The following is a 16,925-nucleotide window of genomic DNA, read 5'->3' as shown; positions in this document are numbered from 1 at the left end:
AGCACGGCCAGCACCTCGGGCGGGGCGACGACGCGATTGGCCGTGACCCCGGCCGTGTCTGCGGCGGCGATGCGATGCGACGCGATGCAGTCCGTGCCACAGGCAGCCACAGGTGGCGCGTCCGTTCGAACGGGGAGGAGCACCAGGGCCGGCGCGGCGCAGCCTGGCGCAGCAGCACAACAAGCACGGCGTCAGGGCGCAGAACGCGGCGCCGACACAAACACGCGCTGCTTGGAGAGCTCGGCGAGTGAGGCGAGGCGGTGTAGCTCGCGGTGAGAGGGCGACTGGCGCGACTGGCGCGGCGGGGGGCTTCGTGTGGGGCTTCGGGCCGTCGGTGGCCGTCGGTCAGCGCGGGGCGCGGGCGCGGCTGTCCGGTCGGTCCCCGGCGCGGTCCCTGGGCTGGGACTCTGGGACCAGAGCGACCAGAGGCAGGGACCCCAGCGGCGGCGCGACGCCTCGGCGGGCAGCCTCGGCAGCCGGCACTTGGCGCTGCGCGTGGCGCGCGGTCGGCTCAGCACGCGGTGCGGTACGGCGCGGTACACGGCGCGACGCCAGCACGTCGAGTCGCGGGGAGCGGCGTGGCGTAGTGGTTCACTGCTTCGCTGGTCGCTTGCCGTTGCCCGCGCGCCTAGCGCCCCGCCGGTAAGGGGCCCGCCGCCCGCCGTACACAGTGGCGAAGGGGTGGGGGCGCCCCGCCAGCCCCGCCAGCCCCGCCAGCCCCGCCAGGCTACGCGCCGCCCCCCCAGGCCACCCCCAGGCCGCCCCGCGCTACGCCGTGGGCTGGCGGCCTGGCGGCCTGGCGGGGGCTCGTAAGGGGTGGGCCAGGGTGGGCAGGGAATGTAAGCCGAGCAGAGCAACGCCATCTGTTGTCGGACGGGGGACAGCGCGATCAATACGAGCCCTAAGCCCCACAACCCCCTGCGCGTTGGGCCTGCGGCACCCTCGGCCAGCCTAGGCCAGCCTGGGGTCTGGCGGGGCCCTAAGGGTCGCAGGGCCGAGGTGGGCCCTCGGGGACACTGTCCCGAGCCACCCTCCATGTCCATGGCCCACCCTGGGGCCCACCCCGCCTCTGTTCGAAGGGACCAGTCGGTCCGTGGACTGGCTGCGCTGGCTGCCGTTGCAAAGGGTGTCGTTGGATTGCACCATCCCAACTCCCAACAATGGGCTTCCGTTTCAAAGCGATCGGCGCCTTGTTTCGGCACTTTTCCACTTTTCTCGAAGAGACAACAATGCTCCGCAACCTGGTTAAAAAATGTTGAAAACTAAACCAAGCGCCACCACTGCCACCAAAACACTAATAACGAGGAACACGTTTTGGTGTTTCCTTCCGATTCTTGTGCAACTCACAGGAAATGCCGCGTTATATCGTGAACCTGTACGATTTCTCTCCAGTATCACTTAAAACTGGCGTTTTACTGAAGTTATTTTAACTTCACAGGGAAGCACCACCAAAGTTTGGCTTTCGCCTCTCGCTTGCTCGACGTTTACATCATTTGCCAGCAGTTCGAGGACATCCTGTACACATCCATTTTCGAAACGGTCAAACATCCTCCCAGGGTCTGGCGTGTTAAAAACAGTTAAAAGTGGGCAAAAGTATGCGTAGAACAGTTGTTTTGGCGTTTTGGCTTTGGCGCCGACAACGCAATATTTGAGCGAGAAATTTTTCATACTGTCGCGTTGTAGCCGCCGGTGCCTGCTCGAAAGCTAGTAAACAGCCCTAACCTCCAAAAGCAGATTGGTGTGTGAACGGGGTTTGATGCGCGCGGTACGCGGGAAAGTAGTGGTGTGAAAATAGCGTTCCGTGTTCAATCTTGTTAAAGTGATTGATTTGATTGCTTCTGCCTCTAGCTGGTACTTATTCCTCTGTGTAGTTTCAATTTGATACTTCTGTGGCTGCTGGAATAGATAACGACAAACGTTTGTTGTGAAAACTTCATGTACAGTCAACGCACTTGTATCGTTGAGATACTTTCCGAGCAAAGCACAAAATGTCTGCCAAGATAGTTTTACCTCGCTGTAAGTATTTTTTGCTGTCGTTTGTCAATCAAATATATCGATATCTAGACGGGCGCTTGCTCCCTTCAACATGACGCAACAGTCACGGCAGTTTCAGCGACACTGAACACCATGCCTATATCCGCCGATACCATGTTTTGAAAGTCACATGCAGTAAACAACAACATTCAAGTCAAAGTCGTTCAATTTTTAGTTTTTTTTCAGTTCTGGTGCGTCACTTGCGCTCTCCATTTCGCCCCCTAAAGCATTATTAGCATGCCGGCCGACCCTAGTTGGATGGTTTAGCGCGCAATGCTAATTTTGTGTCTTAACCTAGCAAAGCTCAATCGTGTAAGCATGATTGTTTCTTTTTTGATGAGACGAATAGATTTAGTTCGATAAGCTGTCAACCCTCATTCCGAAAGAAACGCCTTTTGCTGGTTTGATGGTGTTCTTCGTTCTTGTCCAATTATTGTTTCTATATGTGCAGCATTTTATGAAGTGCTGCTTGTTTCAAGTCCAAGGAAGATCACCCTTTCCCCCTCTGCATTTGGTATTATAATATACTTGTGACTCTAATTTCTTCTGCTTATTCTTCTCTCAGGCCTTTCTTGGCGTTTTATTAGGAACAGCAAAATGACAATTTTATGCCCATGATTAATTGATGAAGTTTTGTTGGAGGAGCCATTTTATCTAGCATTGTTGTTAGGCTTCTCCCAGCCGCATCCCAACACACTTGAAGTAGCTTTTCTAAATTAACGTTGTGTTCTTGCGTAAAACTTATCATACACCCGTTGAAAATGAAAAGTTCTCTTTGTTCCCAATTCTTCTCTTTTTGCCCTTCGGTATATGATGTGTTTTAGCCAAGCACCGCTTACAACCTGTTGTCATAGCAATTTTTTATTATTTTTATTTTTTTGTTAATTTCTGCTTTTGTGCTTTAGTTTCTTTTTGCGTTGTATTTCCTCCTCTTTCATACTACTTTGGTTCTGTTATTTTAGGTGTGCTGACATATATCCTTTGAAAATATAATTGCTGACGGACAAATCTGTTATCATTGAGCTTTTCCAAAGCTTACATTATGGATGTGGATATAGATGCCAAGATTCGTGAGGGTGAGCTGAATTCTGACAGCTCTAAAATTGAAGAAGGAGAAGGAGATGTTTCCATGAATGACAGTAATAGCTTGAATAACTCACAAAGTGACGAGGGTGATGTATTGCCTAAAGAAGATGACATGAATACCTCAACCCAATGTACCACAAGTTCTGAAAAAGCTATTATTGATGGCGATTCTGAGGCTTCAGGAGATTTAAATAATATTGACAATGCTAATCCCAATGTCAACCCTGATGGGTCTGAACTAAAGGAAACATCCCATGCAGACTCAAATGGTGCAGTTGAGGGTCACCAAACTTCAGAAAGTACTGTTGAAAATAGCTCAGCCCCAGCCAGCTCAAAAAAACGCAGACGATCAAGTGCCCTGCAAAGGTTAGGTGTTGGTAGTCCTGAAGTAATCAATCGAAGCTCTGGCAGAACTCGAAAGCCAAAGGTACACCATACCAATATGTGTTCTTGAAAAGTGGTTTTCTTTATGCCTGTTTACTTATCATTTCCTTTCTCCCACATTTTTCAGCCTGACACTGAAGATTTCCTTCCCACTGATGCTGTTTTGGGGAAATCCCCCAAAAAAGTGAAAAAGAGCATTGATATTGTGCCTAGTCCTGAACCCATGACAAAACCAGCCAATGGATCTTTAGAAGATTCTGTTACTGAAGAAAATGGAGCTGAAGAAAATGGGACTGAAGAAAATGGATCTAGTGATTTAACCAATGACCTAAAAGCACCTGTTGAGAGTGTGGCAGTATCAGAAGCAGTTGATGGAGGACCTGTGGTAAAGTATGAACCAGGTGATCTTCTCTGGGGCAGATTAGGTCACTATCCATTTTGGCCATGTATCATTATTCATGATCCAGTAGAACCCATTTTTTACAAAAAAGATGGTGAGTTTTTGAAAATATTTCCTTTTTCTGTTGACCTTTTCTGAATTTTAAAATACTAATAAATCCATTTCCGTATTCAATTTATAGGACGAGGTCGTTTGACTTATCATGTTTTATTCTATGGAGACAATGGCAAAAGAAGCTGGGTTGCTTCTACTTTGGTTTTGCAGTTTTTGGGTCTTCAAGACTTTGAGAGGCAAGCTGCTGCTGTTACTAGTGACATGAAGAAGAAAGACCCCAAGTTCTATCCCGGGTTTGTTATCAAACCTTTCTTGAAGGCCAAGTGGAACATTGCAGTGCGTGAAGCTGAAGATGTAATGACTTTGACAAGGTAATTTAATTCGAATTTTTTAAATCAACTTATTTCCTTAAGTAACAATGATTGTCACTTCATTTTCTCCTTGTCAATCCAATTGGTAACTTTTTATTATGTTTCTATAATTTGTATTTTCTCTAGAGATGAGAGGATGGATGCTTTCTTAGAGACCATGCCTCAAAGGAAAGGCAGAAAGTCTAAGGTCTTTGAAGATGACCAAGGAGCTGATGAAAAAAATGTAGATGCCTCAGCTAAAGAGGGCAGTGCAGAGAGTGAATTGTCTCAAAGTCCGACTCCAGGCAAGAAGAAGAAATTAGCTCCTAAACCTGAATCACCTTCAACTGAAAAGAAAAAGCGAGGGCGCCCAAGAAAAATTCAAGAGAACCCTGATGAATTGGAAGCAGGTACTCCAGAACCTGTTGCTAAGAGTACTCCAGGCCCTGGAAGAGGCCGCAAAAGGAAACTTCAGATAGATGCTGAAACAATTCAGGTATGTTTTTTTTTTTTTTAATATACCATGCTTAAAATTTAAATGTTTTTTGTACACTACCCTGCCTATTATGTAGATGTCAGGTGGCTGTGCAGGGCTTGTCTTGGAAATGTTTCTTAACTTATGTTTGATGATATCTTTTATTCAGAGTTCTAAGGATGATCCAAGCTTTAAAATTGGATCAAAGAGGAAGAGAAAGAAGAAAAAGGATAAGAAAGCTAAAGAAGATAAAGCTTTTAGCATTTTCTCTGAGAAACACTTGGATCGTCTCCGTGATGATCAACCAGATTGGTCAGAAGAAGACGCTTTGAAATGTTTATCTCTTCTTTGGGATCAGAAAGATGAGGAAGAAAAAATGGAGTATGTAGTTAAAATGTTCAAAAGAATGTTTACCTAAATTATTTTAAAGCCAATTCTGATCCATTCCTCTCTGCTATTTCAGCTTCATCCGTTTAGTGGCCTCAGATGATGTGTCTGAAGAAGAATCTGAATCTGAAGATGAAGAAATTGAGAAAGAAGATGACAGTGAGCAAGATGACACTGTTGAGGAGGAAGTTGCTACTGTTCAATCTGCCAATGCTGCGAAGGAGTCAGATGATGACGACCCAATTTTGTCAATACTTAATAAAAAGATTAACCTGTTCAAAGGATACAGGATGGAACGAGTTTGTCAAGGCTGTGAAAAGCCAGGTAAAACTGTCAAGTGCCGTGGACCTTGTGCTGGGGTGTTCCACATAGAATGTGCCCGTGGAGCAGATAATTGTGTAGGTCAATTCAGTTTGGTTGAAGATGCAGAGATCAAACCTAAGAAACGTGGCAGGAAGAAGAAAGAATTGGCATTGGAAACTAATGATGTAATAGAAACTCCCAAGACTAAAGCTAATTCTCGCCACAAGAAGATTTATGCTGATGAGGAAACTGATAGCGATTTGGATTATGCTGATGGAGAGGCTTTGCCTGAAGTCTGTGACGAAGAGGCCGTCATGCGTATGATTTTGGGAAATGCCGCAGAACTACCGGAGGTGTCCTTTGTGAATCATTCACAGAGTGAGAGTGAAGTGGAGGATGAAGATAATATGGAAGACAATACTGAATTGTCAGATGGCCCATCCTCCACAAATGTAGCCAATATTACAGATTTTCGCTGTGGTGATTGTGCTGTATCAAGAACTCCCCTGTGCTATGCCTGTGGACAAGCTTCTGTTCCATCTGGAGAAGACAGTGTCCGAGTTCGCTGCTCTGTTGGTCAGTATTCTTCCAATTTACTTCTATTGGTATCTCAATTGAAAACCCTTGTGATTCATCAATTAAAATGTGTAATTATTAATTCCAGCTCACTGTGGGAAACACTATCACATTGAGTGCCTGAAAGTTCAATGGCCTCAGACAATTTACAACCTCAACAAGGGTGTTGTTCATAACATAACCTGCCCTCAACATGTATGCCACACATGTGTATCAGACAACCCCAGGGACAACAAAGGCCGATTTGTACATGAGAAGTTAGTGCGGTGCATTCGATGCCCTACGTCCTACCATTATGGTATGTTGCCTTGCTTTCTAATGTTTTCAACATTTATATGCAGGGTAATCAAAATAATTTCCAATCTTGTGTTTTCTTAGGTAATTATTGTGTTCCTGCTGGTAGTAAAATTTTAACTGCAACACAAATAATTTGTCCAAGGCACTATGAACCACCTAAGAAAGGGAATCATCACATTAATGCGTCTTGGTGTTTCATCTGCTCCGTTGGTAATTTCTTTTGGAAATCATCCTTTGTCACCACCACACCACCAATAGTGGGCTGCAACACTAATCCTGTCTACTTTGCAGGTGGTTCTTTGATCTGTTGTGATCTCTGCCCTACATCCTTCCATGTTGATTGCCTTAAGATCAAACCACCTACCGGGGATTACATTTGTGAGGACTGTGAAACTGGTAGATATCCATTGTACAATGAAGTTCTTTGGGTGAAACTTGGTCACTACCGGTGAGTAGTTGTTTATCTTCCGCCTCTCTTTGTTCACAATTATTTTCTTTTAAATAGCAGTCTGTATATAATTTCTCTTTTATTATCAGGTGGTGGCCAGCTTTGTCCCTGTTTCCTACTGAGATCCCTGACAATGTGGAAAATCTTCCGCACAGAATGGGTGAATTTGTTGTCCGCTTTTTGGGAACTAATGACCATTATTGGATAGAACGAGGACGCTGTTTCATGTACCATGAAGGGGTAGGTCTTGTTGAAAAGCTTTATGTACATCTCATTCATTTTATTTTTCATACTCATCAACAATTAACTTCCTCTTTCTGTGTGATTTATTTATTTATATCTCAGGACTGTGTGGGAGAGAAAAAGACCACCAATAAATCAAACATGGAAAAACTTTATCAAAAGGGAGTACTTCAAGCAAATGAATTGCACAAAGATCACAAAGAATTGCGAAAAAAGATTCAGTCTCAGGTTAAAATTGCACCACCATTGGTGAGAAGTTTTTAATGTTTTCTTTTTATCAGCTTTATTTACTTATATTACAATGACAAGTGTATTGATATGTTGTGTGTTGTTTCTATTTGCTGCAGAAACCTCCTCAATATGTGAAGATCAGAGTGAACAAAGCTGTGGGCAATGTCAAAATTGTTGAAGTGGACACATCTACTATTTCTCCCTGTGAATGCAACCCAAATTCAGATCATCCCTGTAGTCCAGATTCTGAATGTCTTAACAGGTCAGTTGAATAAATGTATTCTTGTCACCTTAAGCTTTGGTTCTACTTATCATAACTAATTTATTTCTATAGGATCTTGATGGTTGAATGCGATCCCAACACTTGTCCGGCTGGAGAGAAGTGTGAAAATCAATACTTTGAGAAACGTATTTATCCATCTCTTGCGCCTTGCTTCACTGATGGAAGGGGTTGGGGCCTAAAGATCTTAGAAGACATTCCTAAAGGTATGGGATTGTTTTTGCTCCAAGCGTAGCTTATGATATGAGCCCTTGCATGAGACAGGATCCTTATTTGTTTCTCCTTGTTTTAGGCACCTTTGTAATAGAATATGTTGGAGAAGTGATTGATGATGAGGAGTATCAGAAGAGGCTGCTCAAGAAGCATGAAGAGAAAGATGAAAACTACTACTTCCTTACCATTGACAGCACACGAATTATCGATGCTGGTCCCAAGGGAAATGTCTCAAGGTTGGTTGATCAGTGATTTACTTACAGGTTTCTCTTATTACCTATCTTTGTTTTACAAATAATTTTCTTTCAGATTTATGAACCACTCATGTCAGCCTAACTGTGAAACTCAAAAGTGGACTGTTATGGGAGACACAAGAGTTGGCCTCTTTTCTCTTTGTGACATTCCTGCCGGCACAGAACTAACTTTTAACTACAATCTTGAGAGTAAAGGAAATGAAAAGAAACCTTGCATGTGTGGTGCACCCATTTGCTCCGGTTTCATTGGGGCAAAGAAAAATAAAGTGTGTATTTCATCCTTGTTGTTTGCAACTCCTAACCTTTTTTTAAAATCAAAACTCCATCTTGAAAGTTTTATTTTTTCTCTCTCTTTTAAATAGGCACCTCTGACAGATTCCAAAGAACCATCATCAGGAAAGAAGAAACGAAGAAGACCAAGAGTTCGTAATTTTATTGAAGATATTTGCATGCTTTGTGATGCTGGGAAAGAAGTTGCAGCATTGGTGTCCTGTATCAATAAGGAATGTGCTTCCAAGTATCACTTGGCTTGTCTTGGACTTGCATCTCATCCTCTAGGTATATTAAATTTTCATAGCATTTTAAAATTGTTAAACTTTGTTATTTCATCAAGGTTTTTTTTTTTTTTTAATCCTGTGTTTCTGACTAATCTCTTTCGTTTTTCACATTTAGGCAAGTGGCTTTGTCCTCGACATCAATGTAATGTTTGCCAGAAACGAACTCAACAATGGTGCAGTTACTGCACAGAGTCTTACTGCCCCGCTCATTACGAAGACAATTTGGTTAATGATCCTCTTCATGGTCATATTTGTGAAGTTCATCAAAAGGTAATTTAAAATTGTTGATGATAACATTGTAATTGTGCTTTCTGTTTTTCATGTGTTGGTCTAATTCTTCCTCCTTTTGTTTTTTTAAGAACCCACTTTCTAAAGATCACCTGAAGACTAAGCGCGATGAACAACGGAAGCTGATGGAGGAAGAAAAGAGGAAGGTGGATGAAGAGAAGAAGAGACAGTATGAAGAGGAGCGAGCCCGACGTCGCAGTCGCAGAGCACTAATTTCCAATGAGGAGGAGACTGTGGATGATTCGTTCAGTGAAGGTTCAGCTCTGGGAGATAATGATATTCCTCTAGATGTTAAAAGAGATTCAACTGATGAAAAGGTGGATGACAAAGAAGTGTCTAAGGGGAAGAATGGGCAACTGAGAACATATTCTAAAGCTGACAACCAACCCTCCTCTGCCAAGAAGACACCCAAAGCCAAGGTTGCATCTGAAATTAAGGATGCCAGTCCAGTTCCCTCTCGAAGAGGCAGAAAGAAAAAGATCGTTCCTGTTGAAGATGATAGCCTCCATCTGACAGGGGAAAGTAACACGGTAGCACTTAAAAAGGAGCCTCAATCAATTGAAGATGACCTGAAGGAAATTAAAATGGAGCCAAATTCCGTTGAAGAATCTCAGATAAGTTCATCTCACAGTAATGATGCAGCAAAAGATGACATTCCTGATGCAGATCCAACCCTTGACAAATTCATTTTAGCTCCTTTACCCATGGATGATTCCCCTGAGAGTTTCTCCAAGAAGAAAAGGAAGAAATCGAATAGCCCTAAATCCATTGATAACGCTCCTCCTAATGAAGCTTCACCTAGTTCTGTAACAAAGAGGAAAAGGAAACCCCCTGTTCACAATATGGATTATGTTAATTCGCAGAGCTTAAACCTCAAGAGGTCTTATGGGGACTCAACACCTGATAGACCAAGCTCAATCAAAAAACTTTATCCAAAGAAGCCAAAAGAAACAAATTTTGATAAGAATGGATTGGTGGATGAACTTGAAGATATAGCTACAGGATTTGCATCTGATGATAGTCAAGAAAGCCCACAGATTAAATTTAAGAAGAGTGGAGGAAAAGGAAGACTGAGTCTAAATCATGTACGATCTCACACGGCAGACAGCACAACAGGTGATATACCTGACACTTTTTCCAAGGATAAAAATGGCCCTTATGTTTCTCCAAAGAAGTTAAAATCCCCTGTTACTCCCGCTACACATTTGTCACCTGGGAGTCCAGTAAAGTTGTCAGCTGCCAAAATATTTGCCATGCAAAGAGCAAAGGGGTTGAAAGTTATGCCTCCGAATCGGCGGCTCTCATCGGCCCGAGAGCAGGCTCTAGGATCCCGCTTAAGTGACGAAGCAGATGAAAGAGTGGAGAGGTCAGGAAAAGGCTTGAAGGTAATGAAGGGTCGTCGCTTTTCAGCTGAAAGCAACGCTGAGGATAAGAAAACAGAAAACTTGCATGGGGAAAGCCCTCAAAGCGGTGTTTCTAAAAAAGTTAGACCTGTTTTGTCCAAAGTGGAGGACAATGCTGTTAGTGTAGAAGATGATGTGGAAGATAAGACCTTGGAAAACGGCGTGTTACCACCTGCCAGACACCTTCAGTCTCACCCTATGCAGAGTCCACCAAGTAAGAGAATAAGAGAAGCTTCCCCCAAAAAGTCCACTATCGGTGTTTGTTCTCTGTGGAACCAAGATATATTGAATATTATGAAGTAAAATGTTACTCTTCGCTGTTGTAGTGTTAAGACCTTTTTTTCACTTAACTTAAAGAATTTTTTTAGTCATGAAGTTTCTAAAAGTACATTCTCTTAGTGTTTATAAGTTCCTCTATCAAATTTACAAGTACCTACTATTTGCATTTTGGTTTATGCGAGTGATTGCAAATTTTGAAGTTTCACAACGCCTATTAACATATTTTAATCTTTAGCCATTTCTATTGTGGCACTTTTAATGGTTAGTACAAGTACCCAAGTGATTTTTTTTTTTTGTCATTTTATTTCAAGAACTTGATTCTCATTCTACTATTTTACAAAATATTTTTAAATTAAACTAATGAAAGAGACTCGTTATGGGCTGAAGTGATTTGCTTTGTGTGATTTAGCATTTCCCCCTTTTTTGTTTGTCATTCCACCAAAGAATATGGTTGATGTAGATTATTTTAGTCAACAGAAATTTGTTACTTATCATTTCCTGGTGTTTGTTGTTTTACCTCTTAGCTTCTTAAGGCTGGCACACATTCCTGACATTGACAAGTGTTGGCCAAACTCACTCTTTGTTCTGCATTTCTCTGCTCCATGGCTTTGTGACTTCATTCTTTATCATTCCCTGTCCAAGTTATTTCACATATGTTCATATCTGGAAGTTTTATTTTTATGAAGTGCTTAGTATTAATAAAGATAAGGACAACTATTAAATGTTACCAAAAGAATGTGCCTATCGCCCTAATGGTTTGATTTTTTTATTCAAGTAACTTTTAAGAGGTAAGAAACTTTGCAAAGTATTGCCTCTGTCTGTACATAATACTTAGGTATTGCTGTCTGTACAATGAATGGCTTTACTGTGTACTCTATGTAATGTAACAAGGTTTTTGTTTTGTTGTTGGCTAAACATGAACTGATTTCTCATAATCTCTTGTCATGTTGGTTTTAAAAAGAAACCTTAGCAGTATTCTCAGGTACTTGAAATTGTTAAATTTAAATCAAATCAGATGAATATTTTTAACCTTGGGACATGCATCAATGCCATGTGCACAATGTTTAAACAAATCAGTTGATAAAATGTATTGATTTCTGAACCAATTATTTATTTGATTTGTTTTATGTCTGGTCATGACAATAGATTTTTACAAATAGTTGTTGCCTTATGTATTCAGCAAATAAATAAACTCATGAAATGTATGTTGGATTTTTTTTTGTTTCTTTGCCCATGTTTCCTCACATCACTCTCTAGTGTACAAAATTCATAATTTCATTAAAAAAGTGGTTTTTCCTTAAGTAGACTACACTATATCACAGATGAGGATGGCGCCACGTCTTGGTTGGCACGGCACTAACGATGCGGTTCCAGGCTCCAGCGAGGTGGAGGTGGACGCGGTACACTGTCCACACTACACGGAGTCAAGCAGCCTGTAGGCGTCGCAGATGTCCACGCCGCTGCGCCTCAGGTTGTGCCAGATAGCGGCCTCCACGACCCCCGTGGAGCGCACGAAGTCGACGGCCAGGGTGTTGATGAGCTCGCCCCAGGGCCCCTCGGCCCAGGACGTGACGTTGCGGTTGATCTGGTGCGCCAGGCGGCGCAGCGACCCCGTGGGGTTGGACGCGATGAGGCGCGCGTTGGGCGTGAGCTCGGCCATGAGCGCCCACGCGAAGCCCCGGATGTACTGCTGCGACATGATGGTGGACGCGTACCGCGTGAGCTGCTCGGCCGTCTGCGCGTCGCCCCAGAACTGGCGCACGGCGGGCCACAGCTTGCGCGACGCGGGCAGCACGTCCTCCTTGTCGTACGCCACGATGAGGCGCCGCCCCGACGACCAGATGTCCTCCAGGCGCGAGCCCCAGCCCTGGCCGTGGTCCCGGTACGCCATCATCTCGCCCAGCTCCGTCTCCAGCAGGTGCACCAGCTTGAGGTGCACCTTGTTGTCCTTGCCGAAGCCTGCAAGCACGACCATGACGAGTCAAAGAGGCACAAGGCTCACGCGTTCGATGCCCGATCGCAACCCACCTGCGGGGAAGTTCTGGACGTCCAGGATGACGATCTCGTCGGTGTTGCCCACGAAGGCCTTGATGTCCGACAGCACGCCTTGCAGGGGCTGCATGCGCACCACGCCGTGGTTGGCCCACCACTGCTTGTCCTTGCTGGAGTAGAAGCCGACGCGCAGGTCGATGTACCGAACGCCGTAGATGAGCTGGCCGAGGATGCTCTCGTCCTGTCGATGGGAAAAGAGGAAGCTTGTCTCTTTCTCACTTGCACTGGGCCGCCTGGAAGGTCAGATCAGGAACGTGCCGGTTACCTGCGTCACGGTGTATCTGTCGATGATGTTCTGCCGGCCGTCCTCCTGCACGGAGGCCGAGTCGTGCGTGCCGGGGATGAACAGGTCCACCAGCCGCAGGCGGCCCAGCTCGGCGCGGAAGTCCGCCATCCAGGTGGGCCTGGTGCGCAGGCACGTCACCGCCAGCACTGCAAGCAGGCAAGCACGTTGGCGTTGGGTCCGGGTCGGTTTGGGTGCTTCTTTCTTAGTTCAGGGGTTGTCGTTAGACTGCCGAGCGATTCAGGAGATCTGTTTGTCGCCCTGTCTCTCTCGCTCCTATGCGGGGCGCCCCCAAGAGTGCGAGAGAGGCAGACGACGAAACGACTCTTCTGGCGTAACGGACTCTGCCGTGACTCACCGTCGCTCCTGTTGTCGCTGGGCCCGGCCAGCGGCCGCTCGTACGCGGCCCAGTAGCTGAGGCAGCGCGACGTGTAGCCGAGCTGCGAGGACGGCGTGTGCCTCTCCTGCACGTTGGTGGCCCGCCAGCCGCTCGGCATGCCGTCCGTGGACACCACGGCCAGCGGGGGACCGTCCTCGACTCGGTCCTCGAGGACGCCGTCAGCCGCCCGCCGCGCGCGCCCGCTGAACGCGTCGCGGGGGTAGCCGGCGGGGAACAGGGAAGTCCCCGGCCCGGACAGCGACCCCGGCAGCGACCCCGGCGCCGCGCCGGCGTTCCAGCCGCCCTGCGGCAGGCCTTGCGGCCCGGCGCCGGGCCGCGCGTTGTAGTCGAACTCGGTGTAGTGCGGGCTGGCGGGGACGGCGCCGGCGTCCTGGTCAGGGACGGGCTCATTGCGGCGACGGCTGTCGCCCCACTGACGCCTCGCCACTGGAACGACAGGACCGCGTTCACAAGGGTACTTTGTCGCCGCCAACCTCATCGAAATGCAACCTCGCAATGACGTCATCAGGACATTTGGACAGGTAGCCGGGTTGCCTGCTCTTCCTCACCCGGGTCGTAGTCGTACAGCGCCACGCGGTCGCCGGGCAGGGCGCGGTCGTAGCTCCACGACAGCTCCAGCACCCTCATCTCCTTGCTGCGCAGCAGGGGCGACACGGAGATGGCCACGCGCGCGGTGCCGCACTTGGTGGAGGCTGGGAGTGGAGACATACTTGTGAGACGAGGTCGTCAACCCGACGGCCGCTTGCCGCTTCGCACTTTCACGACACTCACCGCTGATCGGCCTGCGGGCCTCCGAGACGGCCAAGACGGTCAGGACGGCCACCAGCAGCAGAGCAGCCCAAGGCCTTCTCGCCCCCGGTGTGGTCCCCATGGCGAACTCCCTGCGAAACAAAGTCAATCATCCATCACTCCCCTGCTCTGCAAGCGCCGTGCTGGTTAGGCCAGCCCGCCGCACCGCTGAGTCCTGCTGCTCGGCGGTTGCCTACTCCGCGCCTGGTTCCGCTCCACCTCCCGCTCCTCACCGCCCCGGAGGAGAGCCCCTCTGCCATCGTCGGCCGCCGCCAGGACGTGCAGCCTCTGCAGACTGACTCCGAGAGTCGTTTTCGTCGCTTGGTCTCTCTCGTACTCACGAAGCGTCCCGTAAAGGTGCGAGAGAGACAGCGACGAAAACGACTCTGGATCAGTCTACGGGCCGACAACGCGGTGAACGCGGGCGCGGCGGCCTTGGCAGCCTAGCGTCGCACGCCGCGGTGCGAATTACGATGTTACACGGAACGTGTGAGTGCGTGTGCAATGGGCGTGGCGGTACACCTTCGGCAAGTGAAGCTTCCAGTTCAGTCGAGCGCTGCTCCCTGATTTCCCCTCCCACGCAGTCTTGTCTGTCTGCCTATCCACTGTCTGTCTGTCCGTCCGTCCGTCCGCCCACGCGTCCGAGGGTTTCCCCGCGTGGTGGCAACAAACTGATTGACAGTCTTGGGCCGCTGACCTGCCAAATAATAGCCCCGGCGGTGTTATGACGGGACGGCCGCCTCCTCCCTCTCCCCTCTCTCTTTCTCTTGGCAGCGCGGCAGTGTTTGTTGATGTTGTTGTTGTCGCCTATCTTCGCTAGGACACGGCGGTGAGTCACGCTCCAAACTGGGAGCTGGACAACAACAACAACTAGGAGGCGCGCGGCGCGAGCGGAAACACCTCACCGGTTGAGGCGCGTTTAAGGTGAAGCGCGGTTCCGTGTAGCCCAATGGCCTATAATGGGCCTCCCAGAATCCGACGCGCCGCTTCTCCGCTCCGTCGCCTCTGCGTGCCTCGCGGCTTCACAGCTTCACTTCCACATCCCGTGTCTGACTCACGCCATCCGCGACGTGCCCCGTCCCGGTCCGCACGGACGGACGCGGGCGAATGCACTCTTGTCGTGTCGTCTGCCGCCTTCCTCTGAGGCGACGCGCGGCGAGAAGAAGAGGAAATTGGCGCGTTGCGTTCAAAGCGGCGAGATTACCGCGGCGAGTACCGCCGCCACTCCTTAAACAACGGCGGCGGCGCGGCGAATGCAGGCGAATGCTGGGTGTGACTGTGCGTCTTGGCACGGACTGCCCGCGGCCTACCCGCGGCGTGGCCCAGCGCGCTGTGATTGCAGCCAATGCCGTTACGTTCATCCCAACGCGGTTAATCGGCGGTGTCCATGACCGGCAAAGCGGCACAGCGGCGGACGGACGGCGGCCACTCTGCTTGGCGGCGGCCCGGCGTCGCACAGTGGGCCAGAAGACCGGTGGAGGCGGTCGAAATCCCGGACGCGTTTTGAGCTCCAGAGTCGCTAAACTGGACTCGAATCGAACGTGTGACCCCACCAATGGATTCCTCGTTCGGAGAGCAATCCATTGGTGGGGTCACACGGTCGGTCTGAGTCCCATTTAGCGACTCTGGAGCTCAAAAACCCGTCCGGGATTTTGACCGCCTCCACCGCGGTCTTCTGGCAAATCCACTGTGCATTGCCCACTGCTGGGAGTGTTCATTGTCGGTTTACTTTTGCACGCGGCCGACCGGTCGACTTGGCGACGGCCTTGGCCGGCAGGATAACAACAAAAGGCGCGCACGGGGAGGCCTAGTCCTGGCGGAGTCCTGGCGGAGTCCTGGCGGAGTCCTGGCCGCCTTGGAGGTCCTGCGGCCCTGCGCTGGCGAGGCAGATAGCGGCAGGCGGCCACGGATTTGGCGGCCCGAGCTCGCTGTAGTGTATGTAGCTGTGGCGCACTACTTTGCAAACATTCGCGACTCTGACGGCCGACACACAGATCACGCCGAGCGCAAGGAGTAGCACCAGGCAGGAGCGTTGCTGTCGTTGGTGGAGCCACGGACTCAGGGCGTACCGGGGGAGGGGTGGGCACTCCCTTAACGCACTAATTCAATAATTCGCTGAAGCAACAGCCATTGTCTAGCTGGGAGCAACGAACACGCCGGTCCAGCACGTCACTCTTTCTCTCTCGCACCGAGACAGAGCGACGGCATCACTTTGGAGACGCAGCACGCTGCCTCTTTGTTCCACGTACCTCGTCCGACCCGTCCTGAGTCCTTCAGCCTCGGCAGTCTCTGTGGCGTTGCGCAGGCTGTGGTCGCGTTGTAACTCGCATGTCCGGATGGCGGTTCGAGGCCCGACGCGTGCGTGGTGCGCGGCCGTGTCCCTAGAGACCCCCGTGTCCCCGCGCCGCGACTCGACTCCGCGACCGCCGTGCGCCGTGCGCTGGAGGCAGGCTGCGACTGTGTGGAGCGGAGCTGCGGAGCGTGGACACGGATGGCCGCCCAGCTGGCTGTGCCGCTGTGCCGCTGTGCCCTGCCCGCGCCGTGCTCGCTCGCTGTGCCGCGGCCCCACGTGGGGCAGGCGGGCAGGCAGCCGGGGCCCCTCCGCTAGTGGGGGCACGGCAGTGACGCCAGGTCGGGGGCACGTCTTCTAGTAGGCCACCGCGGCGGCGTGCCGGCGTTCATCGCGAGACGGTAGAGCCGCGCTGGCAGGCCGATTCGCCGCTCTCTCTCACTCTCGCAGCGGGGCCGCTCCTCCTTGTGGTGCGAGAGAGACAGAGCCGCGGAATCGCTCTGCAGGGAAGCCCGCGGCTGTTGCGCGCCGCGTAGCGCCGCGCCACCGTCGTGAACTGCACTGCATGA

General features: G+C 49.3%; 2 protein-coding genes across 5 annotated transcripts; one reads left to right on the top strand and one right to left on the bottom strand.

The window, feature by feature from the left end:
- Nucleotides 1–1,706: 1,706 nt before the first annotated feature.
- LOC117640312 (histone-lysine N-methyltransferase NSD2) lies at nt 1,707–11,747 on the top strand. Of its 2 annotated transcripts, none has more exons than XM_034376721.1 (19): nt 1,707–1,783; nt 1,872–2,016; nt 2,997–3,547; nt 3,632–3,998; nt 4,086–4,329; nt 4,456–4,804; nt 4,953–5,164; nt 5,247–6,049; nt 6,138–6,347; nt 6,428–6,794; nt 6,884–7,034; nt 7,140–7,286; nt 7,385–7,530; nt 7,603–7,754; nt 7,841–7,997; nt 8,071–8,281; nt 8,378–8,573; nt 8,688–8,842; nt 8,932–11,747. In XM_034376721.1, the coding sequence occupies exons 3-19, from the start codon at nt 3,077–3,079 to the stop codon at nt 10,564–10,566; spliced, it is 5,973 nt and encodes a 1,990-aa protein (XP_034232612.1). In that variant the 5' UTR covers nt 1,707–1,783; nt 1,872–2,016; nt 2,997–3,076; the 3' UTR covers nt 10,567–11,747. The 2 variants fall into 2 exon arrangements, with proteins under 2 accessions (XP_034232612.1, XP_034232621.1); XM_034376730.1 differs by having other exon boundaries at nt 1,720–2,016; nt 6,428–6,556; nt 6,638–6,794.
- Nucleotides 11,633–16,821, bottom strand: LOC117640392 (PI-PLC X domain-containing protein 1-like). 3 transcript variants are annotated; one of them, XM_034376872.1, is made up of 7 exons: nt 16,799–16,821; nt 14,049–14,158; nt 13,826–13,969; nt 13,236–13,703; nt 12,860–13,026; nt 12,571–12,775; nt 11,633–12,501 (listed from the first exon to the last, which is right to left on the bottom strand). In XM_034376872.1, exons 2-7 carry the CDS (start codon nt 14,146–14,148, stop codon nt 11,957–11,959), a joined length of 1,629 nt encoding a protein of 542 aa, XP_034232763.1. In that variant the 5' UTR covers nt 14,149–14,158; nt 16,799–16,821; the 3' UTR covers nt 11,633–11,956. The 3 variants fall into 3 exon arrangements, with proteins under 3 accessions (XP_034232763.1, XP_034232779.1, XP_034232768.1); XM_034376888.1 differs by lacking the exon at nt 16,799–16,821 and adding an exon at nt 16,316–16,544; XM_034376877.1 differs by lacking the exon at nt 16,799–16,821 and adding an exon at nt 15,125–15,147.
- Between the last annotated feature and the right edge of the window lie 104 nt (nt 16,822–16,925).

Source organism: Thrips palmi, unplaced genomic scaffold (genome assembly GCF_012932325.1).
Source record: "Thrips palmi isolate BJ-2018 unplaced genomic scaffold, TpBJ-2018v1 HiC_scaffold_1, whole genome shotgun sequence".
NCBI classification, from domain to species: domain Eukaryota; kingdom Metazoa; phylum Arthropoda; class Insecta; order Thysanoptera; family Thripidae; genus Thrips; species Thrips palmi.
The sequence above is the reverse complement of the archived record's forward strand: the minus strand, read 5'-3'. Positions and strand labels throughout refer to the sequence as shown.

Bases quoted from the DNA above. Each gene is read 5' to 3' on its own strand.
- LOC117640392 (XM_034376877.1), bottom strand. The intron at 13,704-13,825 runs GTGAGGAAGAGC...CTGTCGTTCCAG, and splicing joins GCTGTACGACTACGACCCGG to TGGCGAGGCGTCAGTGGGGC. The intron at 12,502-12,570 runs GTGGGTTGCGAT...TCGTGCTTGCAG, and splicing joins CGTCCAGAACTTCCCCGCAG to GCTTCGGCAAGGACAACAAG.
- LOC117640312 (XM_034376721.1), top strand. From the start codon at position 3,077: ATGGATGTGGATATAGATGCCAAGATTCGTGAGGGTGAGCTGAATTCT. The intron at 3,999-4,085 runs GTGAGTTTTTGA...TTCAATTTATAG, and splicing joins CATTTTTTACAAAAAAGATG to GACGAGGTCGTTTGACTTAT. The intron at 6,050-6,137 runs GTCAGTATTCTT...TATTAATTCCAG, and splicing joins CCGAGTTCGCTGCTCTGTTG to CTCACTGTGGGAAACACTAT.